Raw genomic sequence first — 19,257 nt, forward strand, 5'->3', positions numbered from 1 at the left:
CTGCTCTTTCTCCTCTGTGAGTGGCACTAGGAACCGGCGTATTGATTCCTGTATTTCTCCACGGGTCCTCTGCATATGTCACGTGCGTTGGCGGTCACGTGGTCCTCCGCGTCGGGCTGCTACTGGGGCTGCGCTGGGACAATCTCCAGTGATCGCGCCGCGCTGCTCCCTCTCTCCAGCCGTAGAGTTGCTAGGCAACCGACGCCGTGTGGGACGCCGCTTGCGAGTGAGTCGGATAATCCGATCTGGACATCCAATATGACAGTGTTTGCCGAGGTCAAACGAGCCCCCCTTTACGGAGCCCCACTATTTGAGAAGCACTGGGTTAAAGGGTAAAGACCAGGGGAGGGGGGCACTTAGATAACTCCCTTAGGAGTAGTCTCTGTCCCATAGACCACTGACCCATGGCTCCTGAGTATAGTACATGGGGTGCAGGGACCAGATTACAGCCTCAGCCTGCCGTCTGATCCTACGCTCCCTTCCATTTCTCATTGATGTACTGTAGGAGACTAAACACTTTGTACTTATAGAAAAAGAAGGTTTTGGAATCTTGCTGTTACAAAGTGAACAGCTGCTCAATACACAGAAGATCATAGATCACAGCATCCGACGTTGGAGGACAACAAATGGAACAGATGACACAAAGATAGAAGTGAGGAATCAGACACTCATTAAAGGAACAGACAAAATAACAGAGGTAGATGTCACATTCCTCACCCCACCGAGACTGAATTTAAAAAGGACCTTTATAAACAAAGTATCAGGGTATGTAGGGACCTAATAGCGCTAATAATTTTTACTAAGCGCCGCTCCGTTCGCCTGCTGTGCCCCCTTGCAGTTTTCCCGCCCTGTATGCTAATGAATAGCATAGGGAGGAGAAGACTGCCCTGTTTCTTAATGGGCGTCTCCTTCTCCCTGGCTGTGAGCTGTCCAATCACAGCGCCCTGTACCGATGCGAAAATTAGCATACAGGGTGGGAGAAGTTAACAGGGGCAGCAGCGGGCAAACAGAGCGGCGCCCAGAAAAAAAATAGTAAGCGCTATTAGATCCCCGCTGTATGCCCTACATACCCCGATACTTAGTTCATAAAGTCTGGACCCATAGCTGCATATGACAAAGCTATCCACTGCCTGCTTTCTTCACCTCTGATGAGATAATTTGTTTCAGGCCTCTTTCACACTACCGTATGGCTATTTTAGTGTTTTGTGGTCCGTTTTTCACAGATCCGTTGTTCCATTTTTTTGTTTCCGTTGTGTTTCCATTCCAATTTCCGTTCCGTTTTTCCGTATGGCATATACAGTATACAGTAGATACATGGAAAAAATTGGGCTGGGCATAACATTTTCAATAGATGGTTCCGCAAAAACGGAATGGATACGGAAGACATATGGATGCATTTCCATATGTGTTCCGTTTTTTTTGCGGACCCATTGACTTGAATGGAGCCATGGAACGTGATTTGCGGGCAATAATAGGACATGTTCTATCTTTCAACGGAACGGAAAAACGTAAATACGGAAACGGAATGCATACGGAGTACATTCTTTTTTTTTTTTTGTGGAACCATTGAAATGAATTGTGCTGGTGGTGGATCCAAGAAAGTTATGTAGAGGCGCCAGCCTCGGCATAACTTTGGCGTATTCTCCACTGGTCTAAATGTAACAGCCCTCTTGCTGGCTTAAATTTAGACCATTTTCTACGCCTAAAACAAACGTAGAAAATGTTAAATGAGATGGATCTCCAGGCCCATCCCCTGCCCATGCCACACCACCTTTTTTAGACCTAGGGTGAGAATGAAAAAGTCACAGACTGCAGCGCAAATAGAGTTTGCATTGCAGTCTGTGCCAGATATATGTCAGGAAACTGTAAATGACCCCTTATATTCATAATTCTATATTCAATTAGCAACAAAGAAAACCGTTTTCAAACAGCATTCTTTAGTGAAGATTAACATTGGTGACGCATATTTGCATTTTGTGTCAAATAAATTCATTTTTCTTACACAAAATATCAATCTGTGAACTACAAAATATCATTGACACAATATACGATTTTGAGGCACAGAAAGATAATTTGAGACACAGAATGGTATGTTCCAGACACAAAATGGCATTTTGTTACACCAATTTTTTCACAAAAAAACACAAGCGTACTTTTGTACTACTGTACTGTGCCACATATATGTATATTTCACATTATTACTTTTATCAGTGTATATATCTGTCTGTGGATGAAAGAATATCCAGTTTTTTCCCCAGTAATTTCAACACTAAAACTGAGGTATAATAAGAAGCTATATTTATGGTCTTCAAAGTACATGACCACACAGAAGATCATCTCTTTATCTACTTGAGCTATCAGAGAATGTGCTTGTCTACGTTAAGGCCTAGAAATACACATTTCTCTCTGGACATACCATAGCTGCCTGGAGCACACATGGCTATGAGTTGACCCCCACTTGAGTTGAACAATCAGGAATGTGGAAACTTTGAATGTAACCTTCAGGGTAGAAAAGAGCACATCTGATGCAGCTGTATGTTGTTTTCAGACAGATATTGTGGAACTTATTTCATTGTGGGAATGTGAACACAGGCACAATTCTTAACATTTTCTAGCCTTGATAATGTCGCTATTCTGCCAAAAGTCTGGGATTTATTATAATTTTAGCTCCCTGTTTATATTTCTTCTGAGTGAACATGTAAATATTCTGGTATCTTAGCTATTACTTCCTTTCTGATGGCTACAAGAAAGCTAAAAAAGGGGTCAAAGCTCTTAAGTTAATATACAGACATTCTAGAGATTTTTCTCTAAGTATAATAACTTTATCCACTAAGGTGCAGGCATAAATATTTCACAATGTTTTTATGACATTTGCACTTAGAATACTATTAGAACAAGCGTTACAATAAGTGCCACATAATACGGTAGTTGGGTTCTGGAAACTTTTCTCCTGTGATGATTACTCAGCCACATGTTCATTAAAGCAGCATGGCTTTTCAATATGCAGTATAATTCCATAAACCCAGCAGTTGTGGAACCGAGACATGATGGAAACCAGGCACCTGTGTAGTAGAAGTGGAATAGTTTATAGGGTATGGGCACCTTTGTGACCTGTCAGAAGATAGCATCAGTGATGGTTGGTACCTCTTGAGAGAGGGGCATGAAGTAATCTTCATCCATCTGGAAGTCATTTTTTTTTTTTTGTGATTTGCCAAAGATTTGAGAAGTATGTTTTGTACATTTTTGCGGCTACCACGGTTAGAGCAAGCAATGGGTGGTTTACTAGTAAATATGTATCCATGTTCAGTTTTGTACTGCAGAGATTTGTGCATTTAACTTACTGTGTCTGTGTAGACACATACCTCACATCACAGAAACAGAGCTCCATTACAATATATTCAGGGGTGTAACTAGAAAAGGCTGAACCCCATTCCTACTTACCCTCCTCTCCTTCACCTACCCCTCCACTCCTTTTAAATAAAAAAGAAGTACTTTATTTGCCTTTATAGTGCAGGATAGGCCATTATTAAATAACACGCTAGAGGCTCTTGTGCATGCCTTATGTATATCTGTTTTATTTGATGTGTAATTTGTGTGTTGGTAGCCATCTTGATTACCTACCCCTCAGATATGGTTTTCCTAATGAATCCTACCTTTCACATCATGTCTGGCTTTGTAGAGACAGAGAGGATAGATTCTCGCCACACTGCAATGCACTAGGCCCACTAGGACAGGGTGAGGGAAGTGGCCTTCTGAAAGCCTTAGAATGTCCTCAGATTAAAAGGCTTGACCAGGTGCGGGGGACTCAAACCTGGAACTCGAGGAAGCTGACGGTACCTTGGGCCTTTTTAAATGTAAAACAAAACTGTTATAGGTAGCAATCTGAATAAGGTAGATTACTACCTTTTTATACCAGGCCCTGTTTTTTCGCTTCACTAGGTAGGGTTGAAGCGCCTGGTCCGAGAGGTCTACACCTCCCATAAATGTATTATAATCTGTCACACAGACCATTTGTGTTTGCCAGCAGTAGCCCCCCTCTCCCTAACTGCTACTGTGGTAATTGCATGGTGGTCAGCATATAGACATTCTTCCTGTCTATATGCTGGGCGAAGGATATTCCTCTCTCCAAACGCCCCTGTGTTTGCAGCATGGAGGGATTTAAAAAGTGGTATGCTGGTATAAAAATGATTAGTGTACATGTGACAACCCTTTGTGTAGGAATGGCGCCAATAGATCCTACACAAATTTTTCCCGATGTCCCAATAATTTCGGGGCAGCCTGGCGGGTTAAGTTGGGAGTCTCTGCCTTCATTTTACCCCATATCTTGCACGCTTGGGGGGAATAAACTGATGGAAGGAAAGGCAGCCTTTAAAATAAAAAAGGCATTCATCAACGGATAGATTTTTATCGGGGGTATATAATTTTAAGAGTGAATCCCTAAAGGAGGGAAATAAGGGGTCTCAGGCTATCTAGCCAGTCGTAGGCTGGGGCAGTTCTGAGGGGCACTGAAAAATGCATAAACGACATTAGCGCTTCATAGCAGTTTCAGGATATAACTGCTGCAAACACAGAGGTTGAACGGATAGCACTTGCAGTCCAATCGGACTGATGTTTTTTTTTTACAATGCCCATATCCAGGGTAAGCTCCCAAAAAATGTAAAATTTCAGGGACACTTGTGGGGGTCCACGGTCTTAAATAGATAGACGTGGGCTTTTGTATAGCAAACTGTGGCGTACAGATTAGTCTGCTGCACAATTAATTCCAGGACTTTATCGTCCACAAACTTTAATTTGGGGAGTGGATAAACATTGGGGTATTTGGGGGGAAAATGATGAAGCAGGAACCCACGTAGTAGAAGGTGGCGACTTCTACCACCATAGGGCTATGGGGTTTGGGGATGGAAACTGAGCTAGAGTCCCATCTATCTGAAAATATGTGTCGGATTCAGAGTTTCCAGAGCATAAAAATGTATATGCGTGTGCTGAACTGTATAATCTTTGAGCCAATTTTTTTTATTATAAAGTTCAAAAAGAAAAAAAAATTATGCATTTCCCACCCTAAAAAATGAAAACTAAATGTTTGTTAGTGTCAGTAGCAGTGCGTCCACTGACCGACAATTATGGACGGACCCTAATAGATGCCCACTGAGCGACTAGCAGATGGACAGTGACAGATGCCCACTGACTGTCAGCGACAGAAAGCAACAGATGGCCTCTTACTACTAGTAACAGAGGGACACACGGTTCCTAATGAAAGGAGGTAACTGACTGTCCCTAATAGGTTGCCTAATGATGGACGCCTAAAGATGGACACCTTATGATGGACACCCACTGACCGACTGTATCAGGCACTTAGTGACGGACGCCCACTACCCCCCAGCTATGGACAGACAGTTGATCAACTGATTTATCTTTTTTAGCAGTAAATCGCACAGCCAGGACAAAAGTCTGATCTCTCTCTCTCCTCACAGAACAACTGCACTGAGGGGAGAGAGAAGCACAGCCCATGTCCTGTCTGTTTTTAGCAAATATACTGGATGTGGTCTTCATGATAGGGTTATCATGGAGACCACATGATCAGGGAGAGACCTACCGCAGGGGCGGTGGTGGCTGACATATAGCGTGCCCATGCGCCGGGCCACTGCCATCTTTGTTGAGGGACTGGGGGTGGGGTGAGGATCCAGACCCAGCTTTCCCTTATGAGGAAGCTGGGGAACCCGATCCTATCACCAGAGACTTTCTCCCTCCTCTCATGTAAGAGTTTAAAGCCGGCAGTGTATCACGGTAATAAAATGATCAGAGACTGCTTGTCACAGTTTCTGATCACTGCCCCGAGCCCACAGCTATCCTCCAGTAGCTTCGGGCAGGGGCTCCTGTGCTTTTTTATAGCGCTAGCTTGGGCTGAAGTGCCACCGTAAAAAGGCGGTGCTCCAGCCCAATGCCCCTTAGTGACCGCCATAAAAACACATATGGGTGGTCACTAAGGGGTTAAAGATAGACTTGTTTACTAGGAGGTTATTGAGAACCTGTATAAAAAGATATGCATATGTAAATATATAAATGGATGGAACAGAAATGTTTTTAATTTTTTTTTTTATACTTTGTCTGTAACCATTACATAAGGACATCCTCTATATCTAGAGGAAAGAAGGTTTCACCATCAACATAGACCAATATTCTTCACTGTAAGGGCTGTGAGACCATTGAAAATTCTGTCAGGGCAGGTTAAGATGGTTTATTCATTGTACAAGTTCAGGAGGGCTCTGTTGTACAACGGATCCTCTGAAAAAATGAAAACTTAAACAAGGAATTAACTAATTAAAAGCAAAAGAAGGAAGGTATATGGAAGAAGATAAAGAACTAGCTGACTGCCTCAATGAATACTTCTGTTCAGTTTTTACAAAGGAAAATAAAGGAAAAGGACCTTTAGTTAGGAAGGAAGACTAATGAATCTTTTGATGCATGTGTCTTTACAGAGGGAGAGGTTCTAAGTCAGCTGTCTAAAATTAATACAAATAAGTCACAGGGGCCTGCTGGGATACACCCAAAGCTATTAAAAGAGCTCAGCGGTGAACTAGCAAAACCATTAACAGATTTAACCAATTACTGGTAACATGATTCGTCCCAGAAGATTGGAAATTAGCAAATGTTGTGCCCATTCACAAGAAAGGTAGTAGGGAGGAATCGGGCAACTATAGGCCACTAAGCCTGACATCAATAGTGGGGAAATTAATGGAAACCATACTTAAGGAGAGGTTTGTGGAACATCTAAAATCCCATGGATTGAAAGATGAAAAACAGCATGGGTTTACTTCAGGGAGATCATGTCAAACTAATCTAATTTTTTTGATTGGGTGACTAAAATAATAGATGTAATATATCAGGCTGGTTTAAAATCTGTAAAAAAACACAGATGGGCGCACCATAGGGTAATTCTGTGGGTATATATTGATATACGGAGAGAGATGGTAAGGCTCACCTTATATGGTTGTGCAAGGATAGGCACAACACTATTGTAGGTATTATCAAACAAGCCTGGATGTCTGGATAGGGCGGTCTGCAGCCACGGGATCACAGAAGATCTTCAAACGGAGAAGCCTGGAGCCCCCAAGAAGATAATAGTATAAAGGAACAAAAACACGTCCCACGGCGCGAATTACCGTCAGCCAGTCACCAGGATCAAGAGGAAATCTTTTTATTGCAGCGATACAACGCGTTTCGGGGAATCACTCCCCTTCATCAGGTACACAGAGCTGCACAAAGTAACAGCACAAGGCTACACATATTTATACTTACAAACATACCGCCCTTAAAGGGTCACAGGGTCAGAAGGGAGGAGATTTGGGTGTTGCCTAAATGATCAGTGGCAAATATAATGTGCATATCTGCAAGCTCTCATAATGAGCCGCCGATGTGCACATTAGAAACACATTTGTATTATATAAAGCTAGAAAAGCACACTGAAAATAGTCAGTTTTGTAAGTGACCTCAAAACAATACGCCCATATGGGGGCCGACCCTATGAGGTGTGCAATAGCAAACTCATCACAGGTTTCTAATCAAATAAGGCGATTGTAAAGTTCTATCAAGACTCTAGGACCTGTGTCACATGACCGGATCCCAGTCACGTGAGAGCCGTTGCTCGGTCACAAGGTAACAAAAGTGGTGAGGGGGCCGTCCTCTCTAAAGAAGCTAGCTCACGTCACTCAACCTGGTATCACATGGCTCACATCACGTGAGTAAGATCCGATCATGTGAGAGCCGTTACCTAGTTACAGGGACACTTGAATGGTGAGAGAGCCGTCTGACTTGCATTTCTATAACCGCACATCGCATAGTCAGGTAGAAACTTATCAGAGTCGTTTTTATAAACCAGAGGGCGCTCTCACTGGAAATCTACTGTGATTCAACAGAAAAAGAACATTTAGAACATTCACAAAAATAGAGGAGGGGAGGAAAAAGAAAAGCATATATTGTGAAGATCACATACATATAATGTTGCCCTACAGATACAATAACTAGATTCCTGAAAAATAAACAATGTTATTAAACATAAATAGGAAGTGGCATGATACGACCTTAAAAAGATTTAAAAAATTGAAAAATTGATATATATATAAAGGTCTACAGCACTCGCTCTTCCCAGGTGGTCTCCCATCCAAGTACTGGCCGAGCCCAACCCTGCTTTGCTTCTGAGATCGGACGAGATCAGGCGTACCCAGGGTGGCATGGCCAATAAATAAAGGAAGGGAAATATAAAAACTGATACTCCTTTTAGATAAAGCCCCTTAAAAGGAGTATCAGTTTTTATATTTCCCTTCCTTTATTTATTGGCCATGCCACCCTGGGTACGCCTGATCTCGTCCGATCTCAGAAGCAAAGCAGGGTTGGGCTCGGCCAGTACTTGGATGGGAGACCACCTGGGAAGAGCGAGTGCTGTAGACCTTTATATATATATCAATTTTTCAATTTTTTAAATCTTTTTAAGGTCGTATCATGCCACTTCCTATTTATGTTTAATAACATTGTTTATTTTTCAGGAATCTAGTTATTGTATCTGTAGGGCAACATTATATGTATGTGATCTTCACAATATATGCTTTTCTTTTTCCTCCCCTCCTCTATTTTTGTGAATGTTCTAAATGTTCTTTTTCTGTTGAATCACAGTAGATTTCCAGTGAGAGCGCCCTCTGGTTTATAAAAACGACTCTGATAAGTTTCTACCTGACTATGCGATGTGCGGTTATAGAAATGCAAGTCAGACGGCTCTCTCACCATTCAAGTGTCCCTGTAACTAGGTAACGGCTCTCACATGATCGGATCTTACTCACGTGATGTGAGCCATGTGATACCAGGTTGAGTGACGTGAGCTAGCTTCTTTAGAGAGGACGGCCCCCTCACCACTTTTGTTACCTTGTGACCGAGCAACGGCTCTCACGTGACTGGGATCCGGTCATGTGACACAGGTCCTAGAGTCTTGATAGAACTTTACAATCGCCTTATTTGATTAGAAACCTGTGATGAGTTTGCTATTGCACACCTCATAGGGTCGGCCCCCATATGGGCGTATTGTTTTGAGGTCACTTACAAAACTGACTATTTTCAGTGTGCTTTTCTAGCTTTATATAATACAAATGTGTTTCTAATGTGCACATCGGCGGCTCATTATGAGAGCTTGCAGATATGCACATTATATTTGCCACTGATCATTTAGGCAACACCCAAATCTCCTCCCTTCTGACCCTGTGACCCTTTAAGGGCGGTATGTTTGTAAGTATAAATATGTGTAGCCTTGTGCTGTTACTTTGTGCAGCTCTGTGTACCTGATGAAGGGGAGTGATTCCCCGAAACGCGTTGTATCGCTGCAATAAAAAGATTTCCTCTTGATCCTGGTGACTGGCTGACGGTAATTCGCGCCGTGGGACGTGTTTTTGTTCCTTTATAAAATAATAGATGGCAGAGGTGCAGTAAACATCGCTTATCTGGACTTTAGTAAGGCTTTTGATACTGTCCCACATAGAAAGCTTATCAATAAATTGCAGTCTTTGGGCTTGGACTTTAATGGATTAGGCAGTGGCTGAGGGACAAAGAACAAAAGGTTGTAGTCAATGGAGTATATTCAGACCAAGGTCTTGTTACCAGTGGGGTACCTCAGGGATCTGTTCTGGGGCCCATATTGTTTAATATCTTTATCAGCGAAATTGCAGAAGGCCTCGATGGTAAGGTGTGTCTTTTTGCTGATGACACAAAGATTTGTAACAGGGTTGATGTTCCTGGAGGGATACACCAAATGGAAAAGGATTTAGGAAAACTAGAGGAATGGTCAAAAATTTGGCAACTAAAATTTTATGTTGATAAGTGCAAGATAATGCACCTGGGGCGTAAAAACCCAAGAGCAGAATATAAAATCAGTGATACAGTCCTAACCTCAGTATCTGAGCAAAGGGATTTAGGGGTCATTATTTCAGAAGACTTAAAGGTAGGCAGACAATGTCACAGAGCAGCAGGAAATGCTAGCAGACTGCTTGGGTGTATAGGGAGAGGCATTACCAGTAGAAAGATGGAGGTGCTCATGCCGCTCTACAGAGCACTAGTGAGACCTGATTTGGAGTATTGTGCTCAGTACTGGAGACCATATCTCCAGAAGGATATTGATACTTTGGAGAGAGTTCAGAGAAGAGCTACTAAACTAGTACATGGATTGCAGGATAAAACTTACCAGGAAAGATTAAAGGACCTTAACATGTATAGCTTGGAAGAAAGACGAGACAGAGGGGATATGATAGAAACTTTTAAATACATAAAGGGAATCAACAAGGTAAAAGAGGAGAGAATATTTAAAAGAAGAAAAACTGCTACAAGAGGACATAGTTTTAAATTAGAGGGGCAAAGGTTTAAAAGTAATATCAGGAAGTATTACTTTACTGAGAAAGTAGTGGATGCATGGAATAGCCTTCCTGCAGAAGGGGTAGCTGCAAATACAGTGGAGGAGTTTAAGCATGAATGGGATAGGCATAAGGCCATCATTCATATAAGATAGGGCCCTTGGCTATTCATAGTATTCAGTATATTGGGAAGACTAGATTTCTTATCTGCCGACACATTCTATGTTTCTATGTTTGTATGGATTCCTACTAGATTTCTGGAGATGTAGATCCAGGGATTCTAATTGACATGTTTGGAGTTGGGAAGGAATTTTACCCAAATATGGGGAAATTGACATTCACCACATTGTGGTCTTGCTTTCCTCTAGATCAATATCTTAGAATTATCAGTTGGACTTGATGAGTTGGATTTGGTGGACTTGTGTCTTTTTGAACCTTATGAATTATATGCATTAAGACATTATATATTATAAAGCAATTGTTCATCTGTAGTTTAAATAAATGTTTGCTGTCATGGTGTTCCGAGTATTTTTAAGATGACCAGCTGAATGTGGGCAGGGCTTTGACAATCCGATTGACAGATCTACTGCAATAGACAAACCTGGACATCGTCCTTGGATGCCCGACAACGATACTGCCTCCCGAAGCAGAACTGATGTAGAGAAATTGTGTAGATTTGAAGCAGAAGCCACATTAGTAGGATGCTGATGATCGTTACCTCTAAGCTATATGGAGTAAAATCCAACTGCCCAATTGGCATTACATGAGTATTTCTGAAGCTGCTCAGTTAACATTAGCCACTTACTACTTAGCGTCCTAAAGTATCACATGTACTCTACTTGGTGAGATGTTCAGAGAAAAAACATGTATGATTCAACAAGTCAACAAGGCTAAACTTGGATCCATTGCTGCAGACCTGTATATAAGGTGTGTAATATAAAATGATAGATTTCAATGAAAGGTCTTGATTAATACTATATTTACATGGACTTTTATGGCCTATCCTGAGGATATGCTATAAATGTCTGTAATGGTCCTACCCCTGGGACCCACAGCCATGATGAAGTGTTTACCGACTGGCACATCCAAGCAGAGAAAGAATGGAGGATGGCTGTGCATGTGTGTGTTTTATCTCTGTTCTATGGAAGTTACAGGAATAGGTCAGCAAGCATGGCCAATTCTCCATTATGTTTTCATACTGTAGTTATCAGCCCCAGGAGGTATCCATATCTATCAGACATTTCATAGGGCATCTGTCAGCAGATTTGTGCCTATGAAGCTGGCAGACTTGTTAGATGTGCACTTGGCAGCTGACGGCATCTGTGTTGGTCTCATGCTCATATGTATCCACATTACTCAGAAAAATGAATTTATTCATTTATTTTAAAATATACAAATGAGCGTCTAGGAGCAACAGGGGAGTTGCGGTTACACCTAGAGGCTCAGCTCTCTCTGCAATTGCTGCTCCCTGTGCTGACAGATGCCCTTCAATGGCATATCCATGGCATTCACAGCAAGCTGGTAAATGGATGTTTCCTATCAGTTTTAAAAAGCCCAAAATAGAAGCAAAATCAACATAAAAATTTTGAACTTTCTATACTTCACTACTGTCCATCTGATACGATGTAATCACAACCAATATTACATGAAAGAGCTGCTCTACTCAAGATAATTCCCATAAAACAATATGAAAGGGTTAATTACGAGATAGAGGGATACAGAGAAGTGGTAGATAACTGGTTATGGCCAGATGTGTAGACCATTTCATGGGATTAAAGGCTAAGGCTACTTTCACGCGAGCGTTAATATTTGCCGGCATTCAGATCCGTCATAGGGTCACAATACTGGAAAAAAAAGCTTCAGTTTTGTTCGCATTCATTGTTAATGGAGAGAAAACGTAACTGAACAGAACAGAATGCTCCAAAATGCATTTAGTTCCATTCTCATACCAGAAAGCAAACAGCAACATGCTGCGGTTTGCTTTCCGTCCTGAGATGCGGAGTCACAATGTATGCGGAGTCACAATGTAAGTCAATGGGGACAGATCAGTTTTTCTCTAAAAAAAAAGGATCTGTCCCCCATTAACTTTCAATGGAGTAAATGACAGATCCGTTTGGGGTATATTACAGATAATACAACAAGATCCGTTTATAACAGATGCAGATGGTTGTGTTATCAGTAACGGAAGCGTTTTTTCGGAACCCTGCCGGATCCAGCAAAAACGCTAGTGTGAAAGTAGCCTAAGTTAATGCAAGAACTTGTCATGTAGGGAAATGCCATAAATACATATTTAAGTGATGTGTCATAAAAGCGCCCAAGTTGTCTCCTAAAGTCTTAAAGATCATACTCAGACGTAGTAGACATAGGTATTAGTAATGGACAACAAACATGGAAAGAATAGTTCTGACAAGAAGAAGTGCTATTCGGTCAGATCTATAAGGTCCCTCCTGCAAAGGTCTCAGAAACAATAATGGACAAGAACTTCTTACCTGGATCATGGAAAGGAACCAGTGCAAAATTATACAGAGGTTTCTTAGGTCTGCTTAAAGATGTCTCCAAAATCTTTGATGCTCCCTCTATTACTTGGACTAGATCATCGTACATGGATCCGGTGACATCAAAAACAAACTGCTAACGTAGAAGCTCCATCCGGTGTTTCTCCTTGATCCGGCTCTGTTTCTGCCCAGGAATTTTGTTCAAGAAGCTGAAGCAAAAATAGAAGGACTGTTAAATGTACTGAAAAGTTCTTACATTTACTCATCCTTACAACGTCCTCTTCACTAATAACAAGTCACTTTCAATGGACTGAAGGAAAAAAGTTGAAGTCCTTAAGACATGGCTCTCCAAACTCTCAAGTGTTCAGTGGTCTCTCTTAATCTGCATGAAACAACGAGCAGTTCAATGGGCTGAACCCAGACCCTGCTCAGAAGTGTATTTTCTTTCTGCCTTTTAGAAAGAACAAAGGTCCTTGTTCCTTCTTGAATCATGACTGCCACCTGCTGGAAATGCTGTGTATTTACACCATAGACTAGTATAATTTACATTGTGGTTGGCATAGGCAGGGAAGACTGATACTGGGGCACAGTTAGGAGGCACTGTGGCTGGCAATGTAATGGAGCACCGTGGCTGGCATAGTCAAGGGGCACTATGGCTTCCCATTTGATAACATACTGTGGCTGACATAGCCAGGGGGCATTAGGGCTGCTAATGTGACAAGACACTGTAGCTGGCATAGTCAGGGGGCAATGTAGTTGGGAATATGATTAGGCACTTGTGCAGGGTTGACATATGACATCACCCTACCAGCGCGGTGTCTTCATAGCTACATAGCTTGGTGTCATCTGCAAAAATAGAAATGGTGCTATTAATCCCATCCTCTATATGATTAAGAAATAAGTTAAAGGGGTATTCCCATCTGAGGACGAGGGAGCATATCGCTGGGATATGCCCCCATTGTCTGATAGGTCAGAGGTGGTACCTGCACCTACACTGTGAACGGAAAGTAGAAGGTGGTGGCCAGAGGACCCGGGTTTCCGCGGGTCCGGACACCACCAAGCACTCTCCCCATAGTACTGAATGGGAGCACACTGCGCTGTAACATACTCCTGTATATACAGTAGTCCCTTAAGAGACCTTTAAATGTTTTTCCTACAATCAAAGCTAAGCTAACTGGTCTACTTGGGGATGACGTGGAATATTTTTTTAATATGGGCACCACATTTGATTTGTGCCAGTCACTTGGTGCTGTACCAGTTACTAGAGAACCTCTAAAAATCATGAACATGGACATACATATATAGCAATAACTAAACTGAGCTCTTTAAGAACTCATTATTCTTACTGGGGGGCACTAATAGGACCATTAATCTTACTGGGGGCACTAATGGGACCATTACTCTTACTGGGGGGCACTAATGGGGGGCATTCATTCTGGGGGCACTAATGGGGACATTACTATTAGTGGGGGCACTAATGGAGGTAATAATAGTACTGGGGCACTAATGGAGACATTATTAATTCTGGGGAGCACTAATGGAGCATAACTATTACTGGGGGCACTAATGGGGGCATTAATATTACTGGGGGGCTTTAATATTATTGGGAGCCACATTATGACAGCAACTTAACGCCCTGTGTTAAGCCACGCCCCCACAACCACACCCCCTTTGGGGTGTGGCTTAAAGTGGCCAGTATTTTTTGTTGGGAAAGGTGGCAGCCCTACTTATTCTCAGGACAGGTCATCAGTATCAGATCTACGGGGTGTGACACCCGGGACCCAGGCCGATCAGCTGTAAGAAGAGGCCTTGCTTGCTCCTATGACATCGCTGTACATCGGTCACATGGCCTAGTTGCAGCTCATCTCCATTCAACTCAATGGGACTGAGCTGCAATACCAAGCACTGCCACTATATAATGTACGGCGCTGTCTTTGGTAAGCTGCTAGGCGCCTGCATCACTCATTAGCGTGTCATTGAGCACTGCGGCTGCCTGAAACAGCTGATTGGCAGGGACGCTGGGACTTGGACCTCCACTGATATGATGATGATGACCTATCCTGAGGATAAGTCACCATTACTTTTCCAAGATAACCCCTCTAACTTAGCTTGGGCCACAGCTACATTACTGGATGTATTAACTGCACTGGCACCACATACCATACATTAGCTCCTTTCTCTTCTTTTGTACATACAGAGCTAAAAATCACTCTTGCAATTGACCAGGGGCGCGGTTGATCTCTCACCCCATGTTTCACTGTAAGCCAGCCCCGTGCCCTTATGCCATGGACTCAGTGGCGTACCGCCAATAGAGGCAGGGTACGCCACTGCTATGGGGCCCGCGGCACCGGGGGGCCCGGAGCGCTCGGAAGGCCCCGCCCCCTGCAACTGCGCTCACTGCAGGGCCGGTTTGCACACTTATAATTGTCTCCCAGCGCCGCCGATAATAATACACGCCCCCCCGTCTGACTTCTCATTGACTCACTGTGCGCTCCCTAGGACCCAGCCGCGCTCCCTCGCTCCTGCACTGCTTCACATACTGGGCCAATCAGCATTAGCAGTGTGTTAAGATCCTGCTGCTGATTGGCCCAGCCAGTGCAGGCAGCAGGCGCGCACCCAGCATGGAAGAACTTTAGAGTGAGTTGTGCTGCCCGGCCGCGACAGACGCCAGTGCCACCGAAAAGCCAAAACCATCATCTCACAGCCAGTCCGGACCTGTGCCACTGCCAGCTGTCGTCCACACAGTAGGACTATCTTTACAACCGGGATCATTAATGAAAAAAATGTCTGTAGTGTACTAATAACAGTCTGTACTAATAACAGTCTCCTAGCACTGGCGTAACTAGAAATGACTGGGCAGTGGGCCCCACAGAAAATTTTTGAAGGGCCCCCCCCAGCTGTTTGACACCTCTGACCGGCAGAGACACTTGACTTCTTCCCTAATACAGTCCAAATTCTAATTATCGTCCAAAAGACAAGTCATGGAAATATATGTATACTGTAGTAGGATATTTTGACAGTAAAGGTAAGAATAAAGGTCTTCTGGTTAGTACAGTATACTTTCTATATTTCCATGACTTGTCTATTGGACGATAATTGGACTGTATTAGGGAAGTCAAGTGTCTCTGCTGGTCAGAGGTGCCGGACAGCTGGGAGGGGAGCAATTCAAAAATTTCCTGTGGGGCCCAGTCATTTCTAATTACGCTAGTGCTAATAGAGACTGTATAAAACGTTCCAGTTCCAGAACTTCATGTATAGGACTTTCTGAGGGCAGCAGCAAGCAGAGTTCCTGTGGGGGTGGGCGGTACTGTAGGCTCATAGAGGACTCAGAAATGTGCCCCCCCCCCTCGCCCCCCCATGAACTCTGCTTGCTGTTAAAGGGAACCTGTCACCTCAAAAACACAAATAAAACCGCCAGCATTAGTCGTCCCCAGTCTGTTCATAATTAGAGATGAGCAAATTTCATATTTTAAAATTCGTTCACGCTTCGTTTGGTGGTAAATAGTGAATTGCATTATGGATTCCGTTACCACGGACCATAATGCAATTCCATGACGGAATGCATAACTGAATGCCTTTATAGGCAGCTTTATAGGCATTCCATTATTCATTCTGTCATAATAGAAGTCTAGGGCCTGCATAACGGATCCGTCCGGTTTGCGTTATGCTGGAGTCCTCAGTAGGTCATGTATACATTTCTTTATTGGCAAATGGGGGTGTGGCAGGGGAGGAGCCAGGGCAGGAGGTGGGATGGGCCAAGGTAGTGGGCGGGGTTAAGGGGCCCAATTCAGATTCTTGCTATGGGGCCCAATGATTTCTATGTACGCCCCTGCATGGACTCCCTGAAATCCAGTGCCAGCCCGCTTCACTGCTGGGCCTGAGCACAGGCAGTCGCTTTACTGATGCAGCTGCCCACAATGAGCAGAGCCTGGGCCTGGCAGTGAAGCGAGCGTTCTGTGACGTAGGGGCACTGGACTGGCTTGCAGTGAAGCATGGCAGGTGAGATCACCAGCAGTTTCCAGAGGGCATGGGCACGTGCATTCAGGGAGGAACGCCCCTGGGAACTTGCAAGTCATTTGCATAAAACATTAGTGATAAGTATAAAGTAGGCGACAGACTCCCTTTAATTGTACATGACTGTATAGTGGCTATAAACTGGACTACAGATGTGTTTTACTATTTATTGGCTTGTATTTAATAAAAATGCTGCATTAACCCCTTCCCCCAGTATGAATTATGGGCCTTAGTGACAAAGCAATGTTTTCATTTCTCATTGTAGTAACAGCTATAACTTTTTCATTTTTCCATTGATGTAGCCATATGAGGGCTGTTTTAATCGCACCATTTTGGGGTACACATAACTCATTGATTCACTTTAATTAACTCTTTCTGGAGAGTTTATACTCTCATTGTCTTAATGTTGTAAATTGTGCAGCATTCACTTTGTGGCATAAATAACAAGATAACTTTATGATTGCTGCAATACCAAATATATACAGTATATGGTTCTTGTCAGATGAATCGAGGTGCTCTAATGTCACCGCATGCTGAATATCATACACAGACTTATGTATTGTAATTGCTAGTGTATTGTTGGATTGTGCTCCATGATTGTCAGTCGGCATGGCTCCAACTATAATTTTCTAATGTATGTGATTCAACATGCAATAATTTTGTTACTTTTGCAAAATAGAAATAAAGAATTTAAGACTCACCAGATCTTAAAACGAAAAGAGGAAAATAAAAAATATATTTTTCATTACACCTGAGATCAGACCACTAATCAGACCCCCAATGTTAATCACACCTTAGCTCAGAGCCCCAATCTGAATGACCCCCAATGAGATCTCAGATAAGAACCCCATTGTAAATAAGACCTCCCATTCAAACCTTAGATCAGGCCATCAATGTGAATGAGCCCCAATCAGACCTCAGATCAGACCCTCAATAGGAATAACCCACATTGAGACCTCAAGATCACAGCCCAAATGGGAATGAACCCTATTTAGACCTCGGTTTAGACCCCCACACTCAGAGCAACAAAATAAAAATCAAAGTACTTCTCCTGCTCCAGTCCTGGTCTTCCTGCTGCGCTGTGCTGTGACCTGATGTTGCACAGTGTGAGGAGGTACGTATGTACATACAATGTTTTGATCGCAATTCTGGCATTATTTTTTACAGTATTCACCATGCAGGAAAAAATACATGATAATTGTATCATGGACCAATACCAAATGTGTGGAGGGGATTTTATTTTATTTTTAATTTTTCATTGAAAAGCATTTTTTTCATTGTAAAAGCCATGTTTTTTTTTAACTTAGAGAGCTTTAAAAAAAAAAACTACCTGTATATTTAATTCAAATTTTTACCACTTGTTTTGTAATTTGAAATGCAATTTTCTAATCACTTATATAATACATTGTACTTACAGTATGAAGTGCAGTGTATTATGCTGTCAGTAGGGAACTGACAGGCAATCTATTAGGCTGTGCCTCTAGCATATCGACAAAACACAATCTAATTCGCAGAGGTGCTGTTTGCTGTCAGAGGGGTCCCATTCCTCTGAATCCACTTAGATGCCGCAGTTGCTATTGCCCACAGCATCTAAGGGGTTGAACGGTTGTTATCTGTGATTATGCAGATCCGGGCCATTAGAGAACAGCCCAGCTATCCCAATACAGCAGATTTCCTGCTTCTTTCTGCACAGAGACCTGTGAAGCGATTAGTCTAGGCTGCCATAATAAGGCAGCAGCCAAGTCTAAGGCCCCTTGACGACTGCCGTAGAAAGGCTTATCACTGGTCTGTAAGGGGTTAACTAAGAATTGTAGTGAATCAGAGGATGGCAGGAGCGGGTCAGTGCCCTCTTCTATTTTTCTCCATTTTTATAGCAGGTGCCCACTTACCACCTGACATGTCCAGCAAGCCCCACACAGGCACATCAACGCATTGCGTCATGTAGGAGGGTCAAAGGACCACCACCGAAATTTTTTTTTATCATGTGTTACATTATGTTCTCAGGTTGCCATGCATGGGATTTAAGGTGCTGTCAACCATGCAGCTGAGCAGCTGCCGCTATTTGTTCAGCAGGACCACACACAATACTAATGGCAGTGGTAACGCTTGCAGTTTTTTTCATAGCTGTGTTGTTTTTCACAAAATCACACAACCATTAACAAACTGCAAGGTGTTACCACCTCTGTGATCAGCAGTCTGCACAGCCCTGCCTCTTCTGGCCATAAGGCCAGAATTATGTGTTTGGTACATTTTTTTGTTGTAAACCAACATCATTAATCCTTGCGCCATACCAAACCACCAAACATATAAGGTATTAACTAGAGTTACCAACTGCTCAATAAAATCCTGGAAGTTCATATACA

The 19,257-nt window shown here is 42.9% G+C and overlaps 1 protein-coding gene and 2 pseudogenes across 1 annotated transcript in view; 1 reads left to right on the top strand and 2 right to left on the bottom strand.

The window, feature by feature from the left end:
* HMCN1 (hemicentin 1) overlaps positions 1–13,249 on the bottom strand; it is a 655,003-nt gene extending 641,754 nt beyond the window's left edge. Inside the window, 2 exon segments of the mRNA XM_044300627.1 lie at positions 12,875–13,013; positions 13,015–13,249. Of these exon segments, the coding sequence (XP_044156562.1) occupies positions 12,875–13,013; positions 13,015–13,146 (271 nt within the window). The 5' untranslated portion in view covers positions 13,147–13,249.
* Positions 8,122–8,240, bottom strand: LOC122944306 (annotated as a pseudogene).
* LOC122944318 lies at positions 8,327–8,445 on the top strand (annotated as a pseudogene).
* Positions 13,250–19,257: the final 6,008 nt, after the last annotated feature.

Source organism: Bufo gargarizans, chromosome 7 (assembly GCF_014858855.1).
Source record: "Bufo gargarizans isolate SCDJY-AF-19 chromosome 7, ASM1485885v1, whole genome shotgun sequence".
NCBI classification, from domain to species: Eukaryota; Metazoa; Chordata; class Amphibia; order Anura; family Bufonidae; genus Bufo; species Bufo gargarizans.